The 18,781-nt window shown below is 33.8% G+C and overlaps 2 protein-coding genes across 3 annotated transcripts; one reads left to right on the top strand and one right to left on the bottom strand.

Moving 5' to 3' along the window:
• The first annotated feature begins 8,530 nt into the window (after positions 1 to 8,530).
• LOC133795750 (uncharacterized) lies at positions 8,531 to 12,664 on the top strand. Its single transcript, XM_062233206.1, has 9 exons — positions 8,531 to 8,722; positions 8,820 to 8,915; positions 9,900 to 10,075; positions 10,210 to 10,311; positions 11,161 to 11,332; positions 11,684 to 11,754; positions 11,850 to 11,969; positions 12,141 to 12,259; positions 12,455 to 12,664. Exons 1-9 carry the CDS (start codon positions 8,545 to 8,547, stop codon positions 12,564 to 12,566), a joined length of 1,146 nt encoding a protein of 381 aa, XP_062089190.1. The 5' UTR covers positions 8,531 to 8,544; the 3' UTR covers positions 12,567 to 12,664.
• A 153-nt stretch (positions 12,665 to 12,817) lies between these two features.
• LOC133798018 (uncharacterized) lies at positions 12,818 to 14,673 on the bottom strand. 2 transcript variants are annotated; one of them, XM_062236186.1, is made up of 5 exons: positions 14,395 to 14,673; positions 14,251 to 14,309; positions 13,964 to 14,013; positions 13,275 to 13,417; positions 12,818 to 13,180 (listed from the first exon to the last, which is right to left on the bottom strand). In XM_062236186.1, the coding sequence occupies exons 1-5, from the start codon at positions 14,412 to 14,414 to the stop codon at positions 12,961 to 12,963; spliced, it is 492 nt and encodes a 163-aa protein (XP_062092170.1). In that variant the 5' UTR covers positions 14,415 to 14,673; the 3' UTR covers positions 12,818 to 12,960. The 2 variants fall into 2 exon arrangements, with proteins under 2 accessions (XP_062092170.1, XP_062092171.1); XM_062236187.1 differs by lacking the exon at positions 14,395 to 14,673 and adding an exon at positions 13,533 to 13,657.
• Positions 14,674 to 18,781: the final 4,108 nt, after the last annotated feature.

Here is an 18,781-nt window from a genome sequence, read left to right as displayed (position 1 = left end):
AAGAAGATTCAACGTCGGAGACTTGGTGTTACGACGAGTTTTCTTGAATACCCGCGACCCCACAGCTGGAGTGCTTGGACCTAACTGGGAAGGGCCCTACCAAATTGAAGAAGTCCTTCACCCAGGCACTTACAAACTCGCGCGCTTAAACAAAGATCTCGTTCCACGCTATTGGAACGGAGAACACCTACGCAAGTATTATCAATGAACATCCCTTCTTAAAGGACTGGCTTGTTAAATTCTCTTTTACAAGTTTTGCAAAGAGGGTTAGCCACGTTGTGTGGCTAACTGCTCGTATATGTAAGATTCTATTTCAGAATCGCTCGTAAAGACATGATTAGTCCATCTTTAATACGAAATTATAAGGGACTGTGCTCAGCCAGTCGTTCTTGCCAACCTTTGTGAATTTACATTTGCAAGTATTTGTTCATTACGTGTGTTGTTTTGCTGTATTACAAGTATCATTTTTTCACACGAATAGGAATGTTCGGATAGGCCATGGTCAAGGCAAGTGACCAAGGACCTAAAGCTCCTCGATCACTTGGGGGGCATATAAGGTACATCGATAGCAAAGCATACTCTTAAGGTATGTAAACACATGAACAAAATGAGTGAAAGCATGCTACAAGTACTTAGAGTATTTTTCAAAATATATGTTTTGTTAAATCATGCCAAAGTACTATGCTAAGTTCGGTCATACGGACAAACGTTATAATAAGTAAAAATATTATAGCACCAAGAGTTAAGCTTTTACACCACAAGCATTGCTGCTTAGATGTAAATGTTCGAACAAAAAAGATTTACTGCCCGTGCAACAAAGTTAAAAACAAACTATTGTCTTTACATCACGACCCGTGGGTCGCATGTTCAAAAAAGAAAGAAAAATAGTTAATAATAAATTAAGAAGCATGGGGGGCAGGAGGGTCCTGGGCAACAACCTGGTCAGTCACTTCCTCGATGGTTTCTCCTTCCAAACCAACGACGCTTGGGGTTGCAGGAGTCGCAGCTCTTGCCTCCTCTTCAGCCAGTTGAACAGCGCACCGGGCCAACTCCGCAGCTCTGACCTCCTCTGAAAGGTAACTAAAGTCAGCACCCTAATTATGTTTCCAGAAGTTATAGAAACATCGGAGTGTCGTCCTTTTGTACTTTTCTAGATTCTTGGAGTTGTCAAGCTCCAGCTGCTGCACCTTGCCCTCGAGAGTGGCAATAGTCTTGTCCTTAGACTTGACTACCCCCTCCAGATGCTTGATTTCGCGGAGATGAGTTTTGTTGTACGACTGGTACTCTTCCCTCAGCTTAACCGCTGCATCTTTTACAGCTTCAACCGCGGACAATTTGGTTACCGCTGCATCCCTCTCTCGGACCATCGTCTCCAACTCCTTAGCATGTTTGGCCTCAGCAGCCGAAAGCTCCTCGGCCGCCTTCACCTGATGTTTCTCGAGAACTTTAGCCTCAATCTGCTCAAAGTAGGCCTGGGCTCGGGTACGAGCAATAATGGCAGAAAGTAAGGCCTGTAAACGAAAGAAAAAGAAGTCAAGACTTATCACGAGGGCTGAAAAAACAAAGACTCGAGGAATAAAGAAATACTTACGCTGGAGATCTCGTTCAGAGCCCTGTTCAGGATCTGGTCGACTGGTAGCTCTTCAGCTTGGATCATGGCGGCCCCAACACGCTCACCTTTGCCTATGCGTTCAATTCGATCCTTAGCGGATCGGATGGTACGGCTCACGAGCCTGGCCCCATGGGCCTCTTCGCGAGAAAGCTGCTCCCTAGCAGGCGCAGGTGGAGGGTTGGACCAAGCATGAATGTTTTGCTGTTCAGAAGGAGCTGGAGGAGGAGTGGGAGTTCGCCCCGTTGGCGCAGGACTTTTCCCAGTTGGTGTACCCTGAGGAAGGTCTTCTGGTCGATTCTTCTTAACTGAAGGACCTTGACTGGTTTCACCAGTCCGCTTCTTTGACCTTCATTGAAGTTGAGGGACTTCCTCTTCCTCTTCGGCCTGGTACATGTCAAAAATATTGGGAGTCGACATATCTGCATGAAAATAAACACAAGAGGTTAGTAAGGGAAGAGAAAGGTGAAGGTAAGTAATACAACAGAAAGAAAATAATAAAGTGAATACCCGAGCTACAACTACTGGTCGCTATACTATTGACTCTATTAATCATATACTCATTTTCTGGCACGAAGAAGTTTGGCCCTAGATTGGGAGCATATGTAAAGTTACCATCCCCGTCAAACATATGACAAGGGATTGGCAGATCATTTAAAAGCGAAATAACGTTACCATTGTCATCAGAAGACTCCTCCAAGTCAACGACAGTATCTGTAGCCTTTTCTTTCCCCTTGCCTTGGGGAGCAGAAGGCCTTTCTGCAGAAGGGCTGCCCATGGGTTCCCTGATCGTAACTCCTGTAGGCCTCCTCCTAGGAGAGGGCACAGGAGGTTGCTGCTCGGGAACCCCCTCAGCAGTAGGTTCGTCCGCTACGGACCCTCTATTTTCATGGCGAGGAGCCAGAAGGCCAGAAGACCTCAAGTTCTTTTTTAAGTGTCAGAGTTTTGACACATTTGGCTGCAGCAGACATCCTGGCCAGGGTGTTAGACCTCAACACCATGTCTGGTGTTGGGGTCGGACGTAACCAAGGGCCTGAAAAGCAGATCAAGTTTGAGAGATGATGAAAGGAAATACTCTGTGATAAAATATCGACCAAGACAAAGACAAATTTATACCTCCTCTCGCGAAGGCCAAGCTGTTACTGGCTATATCCGGAGTAAAGAAATACTCCTTGTTGTAATGCCCCACGTTCGATATATGGGTGGTGCCACTCAAAAATGTCCGGCCGGTTTCCTGGTGACAGAAGTGAAAAAAGCCCGTCCCGTTGTGTTGAGGATTGGACTTGAGGTCAAAGAGGTAGTTAACCTCATGGGGTGAAGGTTCTGGCCATTTGTTAAGTTTGTACAGGACATAGAGTGCAGCCAACATCCTATATCCGTTAGGGGTTATTTGAAAGGGAGCGACGCCGAAATAATTGGCCACCCCCAGAAAGAAAGGATGAAGAGGGAGATAAGCCCCCGCTTCAATATGATACCGGGACCAGGCGCTGTTCGCTCCTCCTGGACGGTTAGCCCTCTGGTCCGCAGTAGGGCGTGTAATGGTTACCCCCGTTAGGGGGTATTTTCTGAAGCAGTTGGCGACCATCCGAGGGGTCATCGAACTGGCTGGGGGAGTATACCACTCGACATCAGGCGGATTCCGATGACGAGGACGAGCCCTAGTTTGGATATTAGGGTCAGGAACAAGATTCTCTCAACCACTGGTCGAGGGAGCCCCCGCCTGCGAATCAGGCTGGGCAGGAGAAGAAGGGTTACTTTCAGACTCGGGCCTTTTCTTGCCAGAAGATTTTGAGCGGGCCATTGGAGGAGAAGGGTGCGGTCTGGAAGAAGCTCGTGAGAAAGGTATCTGGTAGACGCGGTCAGCTGGTTGTTCTTCTCCCTCGAGCAGTTGAGCGAGGAGGTCGTCGTCGATGGGTCTCTCACCTCCCCACAAATCTGGCATTAAAATCTGCAAACAGAAGAATGGGGAGGCGAGGTCAGAGGAGTCTAGAAGGCTTTCAGAATAACACTGGTCGAATATAAAAGCTAAGCCTTTATATAACAGCATTCTAACAAGAAACTAAGTCTTTCTGTGCGAACAGTTTAAGAAACGGATCAAAGGGTGAAAGTGAAAAGTTTTCCTGAAAAGCTTTTTCAACTCCCCTTAGGGCGGGAAAAAATTATTTTCAACTGGCTTAAAAATCGAAATGCTACTTCGATTTTACGTCCTAAAAAGCACTGATCCTGGGTCTTAAACTTACTCATAAGCCTACTCTGCCTACAAAAATATCCTATCTGCAAGCGTTCAAAAACTAAAAACCGAGAGACTCAAACAATACACCATTTAAAAGCATGCACCACAAAAAATTAGAAGCATGGAGTTTCAAAAAGCCTACCAAGGAAAATGGTCGTGGAGATGGAAGTGAGAGCTTCGGGAGTCAAGGAGCCCACCGTCTGAGTCTAGAAAGCACAAAGGAAAGTTCGCCGGAGAAAGTAAAGCTATGGTTTTTAGGGTTTTCAGCAGAGTGGTGGCGTGCGTGAAAAGGAAAGAAGTGGCTCTGATGATCTTATATAAGTTTGTCTCTGATATTCAAAAGGCGTGATCATTAGTTTTCCTTTTTCAAAGCATGGGGAAAAGTGATGGCCGTCAAAATTGTTTCTGGGAAACTGAAAAGTCCTGAATAGACAGGAGTGGGTTGCTTTTTTCAAGGACGCACGAAGGGTTCTGACACGTCAGGAGGCATTACCGAAGAGTCGTTCGTTCAAAGTTTATTTACTGTTCGTAGTAAATAAACTTTGGGGGGCAAATGTTATCAGGTAAATTAGCATTGGTGACGTGGCGAATAATTTCTTGATAAGTGACTGACACCTGGAGGCATCTGATAGAGTATCGATCAGGGGACACACCTGAAGCAGGAGAGGCCTATCTTTGCCGCGACTAGTCTGGTCGGTGGTTCCGCTAGCCGAACAACATTTGTGAGAAGATCTTTGTGAATCCCGAATTTATCTCATGCAATCTTTCAGATATCCCACTATTCAGGGGATAATATCTGCAACAATATTCTGTAATCCTCTATGAGCCTATAAATAGCAAGAAATAGCTCAAGGGGAGGGGACTTTCTTTGGAAGAAGAAAAAACGATAGAGAGAGATAGAATTTCTCCCAAAACACTTGTATTGCTTTAAGTGAAGTGCTGAAACTCATTGAACCCAAGTTCTGTGATCACACTTCTGATTTCATATCAATATAATTCTAAGTGGACGTAGGTCATTACCAGATCCTGGGGCCGAACCACTATAAATTGCTGTGTTTTCTTTACTTTCGTCATTATATTATTTTCTTTATATTTGTTCATATCATCCATATCTTGACTCCGTGTCAGTTGGCCAAATCGTGGGTCAACACTTTATACTTGATTAAGGTTCAAACAATTTATTTCACGCACGTGCAACAATTGTTTTAATCATGTTTTCGACACTGTAAATTATTTAGAATAAATAACATTTTTGTCCCTCGAACTATGATCACTATATGATCGTGCTCCCTAAGTGATTCGCGATGTAAAAAATTCTCCACGAACTATACACGTTAATATGGTAATTCTGTTATATTTTTTCCTAGGTGACTAATAGATTGATAATGACAGTATCGTGCTCATAATAATTAGTAATTTTGCCCCCTAAATTTTGACTACCACCAAATTATTTTATTTTTATTAAAACTATTTTTTTTTAAGAAAATCTAATTTTAAAAAAAAATTAAGTCCTTAAAAATAAAAAAAAAATCAATTTTGAAAGATTAAAAAAATAAAAATACTAAAAGTTTCAGATTAATTAAATAAATTTTCAAAAATAAAAAATCTAATTAATAACAAATAGTTTTTTTTTTACTTTTATTATATGAAATAAATATATCTCAAAATAAAAATTATAAATAAATCCTAAAACAAAGTTATTATCCATTCGTCCTCCTCCTTTTAAATTATTATTATTTATTTGTTCAAGCCTTTCGTCCTTTCTCCTCCTCTTTAATTAAATTTTTTTTCTTTGTTTTAGTATTTATTTTAAGTTTTCACCCTCAAATATATTTATTTTATATTGCAAAAGAAAAGAAAAGGAAAAAAAAGAGTGATTTGTTATTAATTAGATTTTTAATTTTTTAAGGAGTTAATTAATATATTTAAGAAAAAAATATTTTTTTTAATAAAATGGGCACAATTTGGTAGTGGTCAAAGTTTGGGGGGCAAAATTATTAATTATTCTAGACATAACACTGCCACATCAACAGATAAAATATCACATCATTAATATATTAGCCACCGATGATGAATCTAACAAAATTATCATATTTCAGTAATGTGTATAATTTGAGGAATTTTTAACATCACCAAGCATTCGGCGAGCACGATCATATAGCGGTCATAGTTCGGGGGACAAAATGTTATTTATTCAATTATTTATAATTTCTTAAAAACTCAGTCATAGAAAAAGTTGATGTTATAACTTCTTTATATAACGAAAATAAAAAAAGTAATAACACTTGAGAATTTCTCTAAACTATTAAGGTTTGAGAACAAAAATATTTCAGTAACAAAATGATGGAGAATGAAATAAAAAACTGATATATTACACAAATAATAAAAAAATACTATAATTATTTTTTTTTCCTTTAAATTTAATAATTTTTACATGGTAAATAGATGTAGGTAGGGACTAAATTATAGTATTTACTAGAAAATGAGGGCATATCTGCTACAAAATTTAAAATGGGAACTTAAGTGATACTATTAGTATAAAAGAAGGATCTGAAGTGATATTTACCCGGATTTATTTAATAAAAGGGGCATAATATTTGCACCCCAAGATATATAACCACCTCATTAATAATAAAAAAATTAATTTATTAAAATAATTTCTAACACTTTTACTCAATATTTTTTTTTTTACATTCTTTAATTTCTTTTTCTTTTTTGTTAATTTCAATCATTTTATTTAACTAGATAGAAGCAAACGTGTTTTAAAGTTGTAAGCAATGTTTATAATTTTAATAAAAAGTGGTTAACTGTTTTTAAAAAATAAAATGAATTATATGATTTAGTTTATGAATTTGAGAGTGACAACAAGATATTATTTATTATATGTTTAATGTAATATTAAATATTATACGTGGATTTTAAATTTAAGTTTCTTTCTAGTTTTTTTTTTAAAAAGAAAATAATTTGTTGCTAATTCAAAGTAGATTATATTATATTTTTAATATGACATTATTCTAATAAGTGAATTTAAGTTTAATTAAATATTTATTTAAGTTATAAAACATATAATTTTCTTATTTTTAAATAATTATCATTGTAAAACATCTAAACAATATTATATTTTAATTTTTTTAATTATTTATTATTTAAAAATAATTATCATGGTAAAATATCTGAAAATATCTTATTTTTAATTTGTTTAATTATTTTTAAATAATTATCATTGTAAAATATCTCAAAAATATCCTATTTTTTTTAATTCTTTATTTTATTTTATTTAAGTTTAAGTGTTTAGAAACTACTGTTAAATATAAGAATATTCTGTTAAATATAAAAAATATTCCGTTAAAGTTAACCTTAAAAAAATAAAAAACCGTTAAAACCAAAAATTTCCGTTATCTACACACTTATTATATAGAAGAGATATTGTTTTCATAATATTTTAAAAGATCATGTATTATTTTTTTTAGAAAAAAACTCTTGTTTTAATAAGTTTTTATATATCTTTTTTATTTAAATATTAAAAATATATATTATTTATATGTACTTTTTATAATATGAAAAAGAAAAAGAAATTAGAAAAAAGTAAGCACAAGTTAAAAATATATATATATTAATTTTTAATAAAAATAGTGTGTATTAATCAAATTTTAGGGTGCAAATATAATGCCCCTTAATGAAATTCCCTTTTTGAAAGAATAAATAACATATTTGCTCTCCAAACTATGACCACTATATGATCGTGCCCCCGAATAATTCGCGATGTTAAAATTTTTCCTCGAACTATATACGTTACTGAAATATGAGACTCATATTAGATTTCATCCTATGTGGCTAGCAGATTGATAATGTGGCATATTGTTTGTTGATGTGGCAATGTCATGTGTTGAATAATTATCAATTTTGCTTATTGAACTTTGACCACTACCAAATTGTGCCATTTTTTTTAAAACTAATTAATTTTTTTTTGAAGAAAATCTAATTGTTTTTCTTAAAAATAATAATTAAATCCTTAAAAATAAAAAATAAAACATTTTAAAAGATTACGAAAATTAACAATACTAAAAGTTTAAAATTAATTAAATAAATTTTCAAATATTAAAAAATTAAAAATCAAATTAATAAAAACTATTTTTTTTACTTTTTTTTTCTTTTACAATATAAAATAAATATATCTTAAAATAAAAATTAAAAATAAATTATAAAAACTTTTTTTTTCTCCTTCGTCTATCTCCCCTAAAATTAATTTTTTTATTTGTTTAAGCTCTTTGTCTTTCGTCGTCCTCTTTAATTAAATTTTTTTTATTTGTTTTAATATTTATTTTATATTGTAAAAGAAAAGAAATAGTAAATAAATGTTATTTGTTATTAAATAGTCTAATTTTTATGACGACTTAATTAATATTTTTTAAGAAAAAAGTTATATATTTTATAAAATGATATAATTTGATAGTGGTCAAAATTTATGGAATAAAATTACTAATTATTTATTACCGTATTAATAAATAAAATATCACATCGCCTAAGAAAAAATTTAACGAAGTCTCAAAAGTAATATGTATGTATACTTCGAGATGAATTTTTAATATAACTTATCATTGAGAGATCACGACCATTGAGTGTTCATAATTCGGAATGAAAAATGCTATTTATTCTTTTTGAAAACTCCTTTTATCTACAAAGACTTGACCATGCATATTGGATGAACACGTGTCTTTATCCATCCCATTCTCTTATTGTGTGGTCATCTTCGAGCTTCAAAAACAAGCCAATACTCAGCTTCCACAATAGTCAGAGACACAGAAATCGAGCTCTGCTCTCTGCAAAAACAATGGCCGTAGTAGCTCAAATCTCTGCGTCTCTCTCCGTTTCAATCCGAGGTACCCTCTTCTCTTTCTCACATTATTTACGAATATACCAACTCTTTACATAATAATATTGGATTAACCTGTTTCCAAAAATTATCAATTCAACCAGATGCGTGTGCTTTTAGCCCCGCACCAACTCCATCAAGGCTTTCTCTTTCGAACTTCGCTCAAACAAGGTCTACCTTTGCCACCGGTTCTCCACTCGGTACTTATTCTGGCTCAAACTACTTCCTTTTTCTTTTAAGTAATTATGCTTCTTAACTTTACTGTTAAAAATTCATAGCCTCTGAAACTGTATGACTCTGACTCCAAAGAAAATGCAATATGCCCTTTTGGTTTTGAGCATTTTGGAGTGTTAGTGAGAATTTCTTGCATTAATTTTTTTGGGTATATATGAAAACTCTAGGATCGGGTAAACTTGTAACGAGTTCATAAAGAGTTGCAATCAGGAAAATGGTTAACTACAAATTAAATGATATATATGGGAATTATGTATTAGTATATTTTGATATGCAGACTCTGACCATCGTATTAGTTATATTTTGATATGATTTATGCAATTAACAGTTAATATAGTGTTATCTTTTCTGTAAACCAGACACCTTGTTACGCCTACCTACCAACCAACCAAGCTCAATTGCAAGTATTAAGTGCTAAAAAAAACGGTTTATTCCAATTGTGAAAATTCCCCATTAGTGATGTTTAGTATATTCTCTGTAGTCTATGTCGTTTCCTTATAGAAAATTTCTTGAGTTAGGCTGAGCTAATACAGGGGCTGCATCACTTGGTGAGAATTGAGCATAAGGATGGGTCTAGTCTCAGTTTTCTAAGAAGGCTTGAGTTCGTTTGTAAGGGTCTTCATGGGTTGAGCATGGAGAGTGCTGTCAAACCTGTTCCTGACTGATTGATATATTGTATCTCCTAACACAGTTAAATTTTTTAAGATAATTGGTTGTGTCTGTCCTCTGATAATTGTAGGCCAGTTTTATTTGCCAAAAGCTTATAGAGTTAATTAGAGAAGAAAAGAAGGATGTAGATATAGATTCCTATATGATTTCAGCCAGTGTTCTTGATGCTCCTATAGTTATATCCAAGTTTTTAGAATTTTGTCTTTCTAAATATTCATCATAAATATATCAAAGTACGAAATTATCACTTAATGGAATGACTTGCCTGCGTATATTTCCAGTACTAAGGAGGACTTCTTGTCAACGGAAGTGTGCCTCCAGAGCAACACCATTTGCAATAAAATGTGAACAAAGTACCCAGGAAAATGGCTTGGATGTATGGCTAGGTCGGTTCGCCATGGTTGGCTTTGCAGTAGCTATTAGTGTTGAGATAGCAACAGGAAAGGGACTTTTGGAGGTAAGGCGCTTGCATTGCATTTTTCCGTCGAAGCTAATAGGGGCTATTTGCTCTTAAAATTGCAACCACTATTTTTAGATCTTGAAGTCTTATTCTTTGTTATGAATTACATGCTTATATTTTGATTTTTGCAGAATTTTGGGCTCTCAAATCCACTGCCTACTGTTGCATTGGCTGTTACTGCACTAGTGGGAGTTCTAACAGCAGTTTTCATCTTCCAATCCGCCTCCAAAAATTGATCATACTTGATACATTTGCGTTATTTGTATAGTTAGTAACTCTGAAAACATTCAAATTACATTTTTGTATTATTATTTTCCTTCTGAGCAGCAAATACTTGAGTATACATTGGTGATGAAATCTTTAATTTATTTACCTCTCAAGTATGGTTTCACTTGAATTTTCCCTTGAGTCTTGCTTAACCATGATATGGTGTATTGGTATCCACACAATGTAAAATTCAATTATTTAGTCATTTTTAAGGTTGCATACTCTGTTTGCTATGAGGTTATAATTTTTGAAAAAAGTTAATGAATAGTAAAAAGTAAAAGTACTAAAGAAACACAGCCCCTTTTGGATTGATTTGTTTTGATATCCTTCTGAGAATGAGGACATATCAATGGTCACTATTCTAGAAGCAAATTTTCCACTACAACAAGCATATGCGTTTTCTATAATGGCTCTATATGAGGAGAATCTTTAGTTTACCATTCATTCCGGTAAGGACAAAAGTGGAAACATTTTCCAAGGTTCAGTTACAATGAATTTCACTGTCAAGAAACCAACAGAGATTCGGCCAACCTCAACTGATGAAGCTTCAATTGAACTAGAAAGAAGAAATTCCTGTTTGAAGTTCAAAGAGAACAATGAGCTTTCTTCATTTCTTTATATATAGAATTGATTCTATTCTCTCGTTTGCCTCACCCTTACACCAATAATAGTCCAGCTGGTGTTAGCTTAGAACCAAAGAGATCTCTTTTTGCTATCTTCGAAAGATCATAGTTCTTCTATGGTCTTTTTAACAAAAGGGGAATTGTTCTTCTCTGTTGATGAAAATTGCTTCTCTCAAATTTTACCCTTTTTGATTTAATTTTTCTTCTTTTTGTGAAATGGGTGGAAGAATTTCTCGACTTACAAAGAAGTTGTTTCCAAAGAATCAAATGAGGATAGTCATGGTGGGTCTTGATGCTTCTGGAAAAACAACCATTCTCTACAAGCTAAAACTGGGAGATGTTGTTACAACAATACCCACTATAGGTATCTAATTTATGAACACTTCACTCCAGAAAGTTTGTAGTTTTTGGGTCTTATTGAGAGGGGGAAAACAAAAAGAGGGAAAGGGAAAGGGGTTTTAGTGTATAAGCAAAATCACTTGGCAAAGTTTTTCTATGGGCAAAATCACTAGTTTGAAGTGATGATACAAGAACTCAAGAACTTCAACTTTTCATATAACTTGAACACCAAAAATATTTTTTCTAGTTTAATATAAAGAATAGCATCAACCCACCAATGTTTTGTTTTTGTATACTAGTTTTATGAGGTTTCAAATTATTTGTCAAATTTACAAAGGTGATGATTGATGTTTTTTTTTTCCTTTTCTTGGAACAGGTTTTAATGTGGAGACCATACAGTACAAAAACATTAACTTCACAGTTTGGGACGTGGGAGGACAAGATAAGGTGCTAAGCTTGATTTCATTTACCTTTACTTCTTCATAGTTCATTTTCTGATCAAGAAAATGCAAAGCCTTGTGATGATCTTCCTTGTAAAACAGATAAGGCCATTGTGGAAGCACTACTTTCAGAACACACAAGGTCTCATTTTTGTAGTGGACAGCAACGACCAAGAAAGGATCTCAGAAGCTCGTCATGAGTTGCATCGTATTTTAACCGAGGTAAGTTTGGAATATGTGTTTTTATGGATTGAAACAATCTATAGAGGTTATCATTATTTATTTATTTGTAGTACTAGATTTCTTTAAGCATGACAAACCTCTCTTTCTGTACTTCAAATATTTATTGTAACGATTTGACATCTTATACTCTTCCTTTTTGTTCCTTCTCAGCATGAACTGAGCAATGCGACACTATTGGTCTATGCCAACAAAAAAGACCTTCCAAACGCAATGCCTGTGTCTGAGATAACCGATAAACTCAGCCTGCACTCGCTCAGTCACCGTCGCTGGTACTCAATGCCTTTGTGTTATGAAATGGACATATATATATATATATACAGATATTTATATTTTTACCAGGGTAATTTACCTGGCTAGAATATCATGAACAGTAGCCTATATTGAATTTAGAACTGGTTCAATTTTTTCCTTCATTGTATGTGGGATAGAAATTTTGATTGGTTTTGGTAAATTTTCTTGTACAGGTTGGTCCAATATACTTCTGCAACTTCTGGTGAGGGACTCTACGAAGGTCTTGACTGGCTAGCTAACAATATTTCTAACAAAGCTGACAATATTTCTAAAAAAGCTGTCTAAGTTTTAGAATAAAGTATAGTTCTTTCTGCTTAATACACTAGAGACTAGTCTTTTGTATAACATTCAATACAAGTCCAATAAAACTATTGTTCCAAAAAGGCAGTTTCGCCCTGTTTGATTCATAGGTAAAACACGAGCACTGATTCTGAAGTTTGAACCTGAGTATTGGTAATTTACATGTCCCCTACTAAACATGTACTTACAAAATTTTGATGCCGAACTTGTTTTCAATACAATAAAAATGAAGGTAATTTCATCAAAAAAGGCTTTAAGAATATAGAATGATGTAAAGTAAATAGGTCTAACAACACTAGTTAGAAATAGCAAAACTAATCAATAATTTGTATTGACTCATATGAACAATGCTGGCACTGCAAAGTGGTCAGAAGCTATATCACTTGTCAAGTAACATATCCACAGATTCAGGTCCGGTTGAAGACTTAGATTTCTTATCCTTTTTCTTCCTCCCTCCATTCTTGTTCTTTTTCTTTTTCTTTGGCTTCTCTTCTATAACTGGCTGCGTGCTCTCCAAGTGCTGAGCAAGAGCAGCCAGGGGATCCAACTGGAATGCAGGATGGTTAAGAACTGTACTCATTTGCTTTGCTTCCTTCAATCTGAGAGCCAAATGAAACCAACCAATAAGCACAAAAATTTTTGAAAAGGAATATGAAAGGAAAAGCAAAGTCTTCAAATAGATTAAAAACTGACATTAGCTTTTTCCTAGATTTACAGTTCAGTTTGAACTCGGCTGGAGTCGGTTGCTGACAATTCTTCAATTCAGGAAGGAACTCTGTAAGGGAAGAGAGATCATAAGGTTTCAACTTCTTCTGACGGCTTCGAAGTTTCTTCTTCTGGTAGAAACATAAAACATACGTTTTTCAATATACTGTATAGTGATAGTACTAAATACAATATCCCTCAAATAGGGATGATGGCTCCTACGTATTTTATAAAAGACAATCATACCCAAAGAAGGACAAAAAATTTCTGAAAGAACGAATTGGCACTAACAACAAACACAATTTTGCAACTCCAATAAATATCCATTTCAAATTAGCAAGAAATCATCAACACGCTAAATACATTTCCTGCTGAACACAAAATATGAACAATGCTTCCAATCAATAGCTTGCAAAGTCCCAAAAACAACATACACGAAGATGATGTAGTTCCACTGCACACATTATGCTTAAAAAGTTAAAAGAAGTTTGGTTTTGAACTTATCAACATTCATATCTATAAACCAAATGAAAAGGTAACAATCTTGAACTGATTGATAGCTACATTCTATTAAAAGTATTCGATTTTAAAGTTGAAATTTGCCTGGATCATATATATAAATATATATAATAAACAAAATGAGCATTCAAATGATTCAGTAAGAACAAGATTCTGACCTTGGCAATAGTCTTTTTGGCAGTCAAGGTGGCAACAGTATCTCTAACCTCTGCATTGCAAATTTAGGAAGAGACTACTAAGTAAGGTTCAATAAATTCAACTTTATCAAACTATAACTATAATTTGGTTTACAACATCTGAAACCATATTACAAACTCAAGAATGAAATTTAGAGCATCAATACTAATCATCCGTAGTGAGAGTAGACTTGAAAAAAAGTACCGATTAATAATAAGAATGTAGAGGCTTAAAACTACCAAAAAAAGGTACATAGAGCCAAACTCACTGGAATAAAACTCGAGCTTCTTTTCAAACTTGCGATCGGCCTTGGTCGACGAATCTGACCTGCATACCACATAAATTAGTACCCATGAAGCTCATGAATTTATTTATGACTACTAAAAAAAAATTAATGCCATGGCAGTAGTACCGTGAACTTGGCTTGCCCATCACCGAAACTTTTGAAGATTTTTGAGCGCAAAATATATGTATGTATGGAATAGATAGAATATGGAAATCAGATTAGGGTTGAGGGAAAAGACGATCGAAGAACTTTAAGCAAGCACCAAACACAGACTGAAACTAGAACTCAAAAAATAAAGCATGGCAATAGTACGGTACTGTGTTATGTTTTTGTTTCTCTAGTCTAGGGAGGAAGAAGAACTCAAAAGGGCTTTTCCCAATTGTGGGCTGGGTATTACTACAAATGGATCCTCATTTTTGTTCGAGAAGTTTACATAAATATTAGAAAAATAAACATAGTTTAAAAATAATTATACAAAATATAGTAAGTTTAAAAAAAAGTTAAAAATATGGTAATTCAATAGAATATAAAAATAGAATACCGTAATCATAAATACATAAAATTCTTTCTCACTCTCTCATTTCTCTCCCTCATGAAATCTCTCTTTTTTCTCATTTATTTCTCTCTCCCATTTGGTTCTCTCATCTTAGCCCTTTGCTGGCGATGCTAACTCCGCCCCAATCCCCGACGACAACGACGCACCTCCGCCCCCGCCCCCGCCCCCGCCTCTGATTGTGATGTACCTCCGTCCCTCTTGTTCTTCAGATCTAGTTTTATTTTTATTCTCTTTGTTCTTGTTCTTCTTTTTCACATCTGGTTTTGTGATTTCAAATATGATTTTGCACTTCATATTTAATTTTTTTACTTCTAAACCTAACTGTAACCAGTTACAGTCACGATCTATTTTGATTTATGGGTTTTTTTTTTCCAGATTTGTTTAAGTAACCAGCTACAATGGCGTCTGGTTTTTTATATTCATATCTGAATTTTTTTTCTTCAGATATAGTTGTAACCAATTACAATAACAATTAATTTAGATTTGTTTGTTTAGATCTGATTTTGTTTTCACACCTGACTAAGTAACCAGATACCATGACAATTGGTTTTTTTTTAAAAATCTGAATCTGTAACTAGTTACGATTATGACAAATTTAGTTTTTTTGTTTGTGATCCTATTTGTTTCCAGATTTGACTAAGTAATCGGTTACCATCACAATTGTTTTTTTTTCATATTTACTTTATTTTTCAGACCTAGCTGTAACTAGTTACATTCACCATCAATTTACTTTATTTTTTACATATCAGTTTTTTTTTTTTTTGCAAATCTCACTAAGCAACCAGTTACAATTCAATTAATATTTTGATAATGGTACATTACTAAAAAAATCAAAATTATTTTTATAGCTGTAACTAGTTACTACAACACCACTTAAAATAAAACTGATTTTTATTGTTATAACCAGCTACCACACATTACTAAAAAAAATTGACAGTGGCACAGGTTTACTATCACAAAAAAAAATCAAAATTGCTTTAATAGTGGTAATCAGTTACTGCAGATAAAATGTTGATTGAGGAAGATAAAACATGGAAGAAAAGAAGAAGAAATGAGAATAAAATATATGGTGATGAAGGTCTCAGATTTTTTTCTTCAAATAATTATGTAAAAAATATATTTTATAAAATATGAAGGATAAAAAATAATACAAATAGATTAAAATTAAAAAAAATATCAAAACATATCAAAACTAACTACTAAAAATGTATAAAAGATAAAATATGGTATACAAATAAAATTTTATAAATATATGAGAAAAAACTCCCATAAAAATGTAAACAAAAAAATATGCCATAAAGAACTTAAGAAAAAAAACTACCATATTTTTCAAAGTATAAGAATAAATCCCATATATGGTGTAATTTCTTCTTTTTGTTTAGATAGATGGGTCACATTTTGAGTTTGGACCCCAAAACTATGCACATATGTATTTGGAAAATTTACAAATCATATGGTTTTTTCAATTTAATTCTAAAAATCACCCAACATATTTTATTTATATAAATGATTTTTCACATCATAAGAAAATATCAAATTTCATAAATAATATATTTAAAATAAAAAATTTCACAAAATCCCAGATTATTCCATTTTTTTTAGTTTTCAAAGATAATCTTTTGGTTGCTTTCGATAACGATAAGATGCTAAATGATTATTTTTTGATAAAAAACTTCATTTTTAGAATATTATTAAAAATATATCAAAACTTTTCATTTAAAAGTTATTATGTAGTATACAAAAAGTTAATTTTGCTAATAAGTTATATTGTAACTTGTTATACTTTATTGTAACTCATTAGTTTATAAAATAGACTTAAAAGTAATATAAAAGTATCTTTAATAATAAGACCCTATAATATAACCTAAAAAAATGACTAATTGATATATTAAGTAGAGATGTACATTTTCCCCATGGGAACGAGGGCTCTCGGGGACTTGCCCCTAATGGGGTGGAGAATCCCCGTCTAAATGGAGAACGAGGTGGGGATGTGGATAATTTTCAATCCTCCAATGTTAAATGAGGCAGATGCAGGGATGGCACTCCCTACCCCGTTTAAATTTTTGTAATATTTTATATGTATTTTATATATTTCTTTATGTACTATTGTAGTATATTAGTAATTTTTTTTAATATTTTAAATTTTATTTGGGATAATGTTTAGTATTTGAAATCATAAATATTGTGCGATATTTTAATTTACATATAGTTTAGGATTTTATTTTAAAATTTTAATTCAAAATTTATTTTTTAAATAAATAGGTTCTTTGTGGGGATTCCCAACCCCCAATGGGGAATAAGTGAGGATAGGGTGGGGACGGGGATAGAGGGAGCACTCCCCGCCAATTCCCCGCCCTGTGTGCATCATTAATATTAAGATGTCTACAAATAAGTTTTGGAGGTAACTAAAATGTTTCTTAAATAATATGATCTAAAAATAAAGCTTTATATATATATATATATAAAGTAACCAATTGGTATCGTAAACAACTAAAATGTAACTTTTTACTATTAGAAATTTATGGCTTTACACTTTCTAAATCAACAATGAATAATATAAATAAATTCAACAATACAAACCCTAAACACTAATTAGGAATCACACTCATAAGCAAATCTTGAAAATTCAAATATTAAAGAAAATCTAGAAAATGATGTAAATTGGAGAGTGAAATTACACCTCCTAGATAAATGGAATCCTCACATGAAATGTTATAGAACTATCAAATGTTTGAACATAAAATATAATGGGAAACCCTAAAAGGAAATCAAATTAGTCTATCTCAGAGATTTAGAGTTTAGAGAAATACAACATTTGTTTTGAAAAATTGAATCTTCAAACTTGGGGAACATCTAAAAGCTTATACACGAGGAGTATCATTGTCCAAAATCTCTATTCCAAGCATTCCTAATTTGCTTGAAGCTTCTTCAAAGTAGAATGAGATTTGGAATTAAGCAAACCTTTGAAACTCACCAAGTCAAGCAATTTTTGATGAGTTTCTAGGAGAAAACTTATGATCTTTGAGAGAGAGAGAGAGAGAGAGAGAGAGAGAGAGAGAGAGAGAGAGAGAGAGAGAGAGAGAGAGAGAGAGAGAGAGAGAGAGAGAGAGAGAGAGAGAGAGAGAGTTGAAAAGTGTGATCAAGGCTTTACAACTCTAATAACTCTTATTTATAGTGTAGGCATCATCATTAAGTCTAACCAATAGAAATAGAGCTTTTGAATACATCATTTTGGAGCTAAAACACGTATCCGTACGGACGCGTCAGGCGATGAGTTGCCTGCCTATAGGCGATGCATCGCCTGCTGGATTTCTCAAAGCCCCAAGGCTTTAGGCAATGCATCGTCTCCTAGGTGGTGACACAACGACACCTAGGCAGGTCAAAACTCTCAAAGTTGACCTTAAACCCCTCAAAATGCTCCCAAATTTTTTGGAAATTCTTTGATACCTCATTGTATCACTTTAGACCCATAAAATTCAATTATAGATGCCTACTACAAAATCTCATATTTTCACTTCAACTTAAGTGAAAATCATTAAATGTTTTGCACCACATTGTGTAAACAACTTAACTGTTATATTTAACAATCTCAACATTCCCCCACTTGGTTGAATATAATCATCTCTTCTTAGCTCAGACAGTATTGGTGCACAAAGTAAAGTATCTTTTGATTTGAACTTTACCTTAGTGAAAGTATTACAAAGCCCTATGAAAGTCATTGTTTTCTTAAACATTGAAGCAAGTAATCCTTAGTGATAAGACTGGTAACACCTCGCACACTTCCACTTGAGCATTCATTTTCCCACTTTTCTCGCTTAGCACTCATATGACCATGTGCTCATCCATTTCATGAACTTTTTGGGGAGAAACTTCAACTCCCATGACAGGAGACACCACCTCTAAGTTCACATAGGTGAAGTTATTACAACATCTTTGCTATATTTAAAGATGCTTGTT

This window comes from Humulus lupulus, chromosome 8 (assembly GCF_963169125.1).
Source record: "Humulus lupulus chromosome 8, drHumLupu1.1, whole genome shotgun sequence".
NCBI lineage: Eukaryota > Viridiplantae > Streptophyta > Magnoliopsida > Rosales > Cannabaceae > Humulus > Humulus lupulus.
Note: the sequence above shows the minus strand (reverse complement) of the source record. Positions and strands in the feature narration are given on the sequence as shown.

Bases quoted from the DNA above. Each gene is read 5' to 3' on its own strand.
- LOC133795750 (XM_062233206.1), top strand. From the start codon at position 8,545: ATGAACACGTGTCTTTATCCATCCCATTCTCTTATTGTGTGGTCATCT. The intron at 11,333-11,683 runs GTATCTAATTTA...TTCTTGGAACAG, and splicing joins TACAACAATACCCACTATAG to GTTTTAATGTGGAGACCATA. The intron at 11,755-11,849 runs GTGCTAAGCTTG...CTTGTAAAACAG, and splicing joins ACGTGGGAGGACAAGATAAG to ATAAGGCCATTGTGGAAGCA.
- LOC133798018 (XM_062236186.1), bottom strand. From the start codon at position 14,414: ATGGGCAAGCCAAGTTCACG. The intron at 14,310-14,394 runs GTACTACTGCCA...TGTGGTATGCAG, and splicing joins ATGGGCAAGCCAAGTTCACG to GTCAGATTCGTCGACCAAGG. The intron at 14,014-14,250 runs GTGAGTTTGGCT...TTTGCAATGCAG, and splicing joins GAAGCTCGAGTTTTATTCCA to AGGTTAGAGATACTGTTGCC.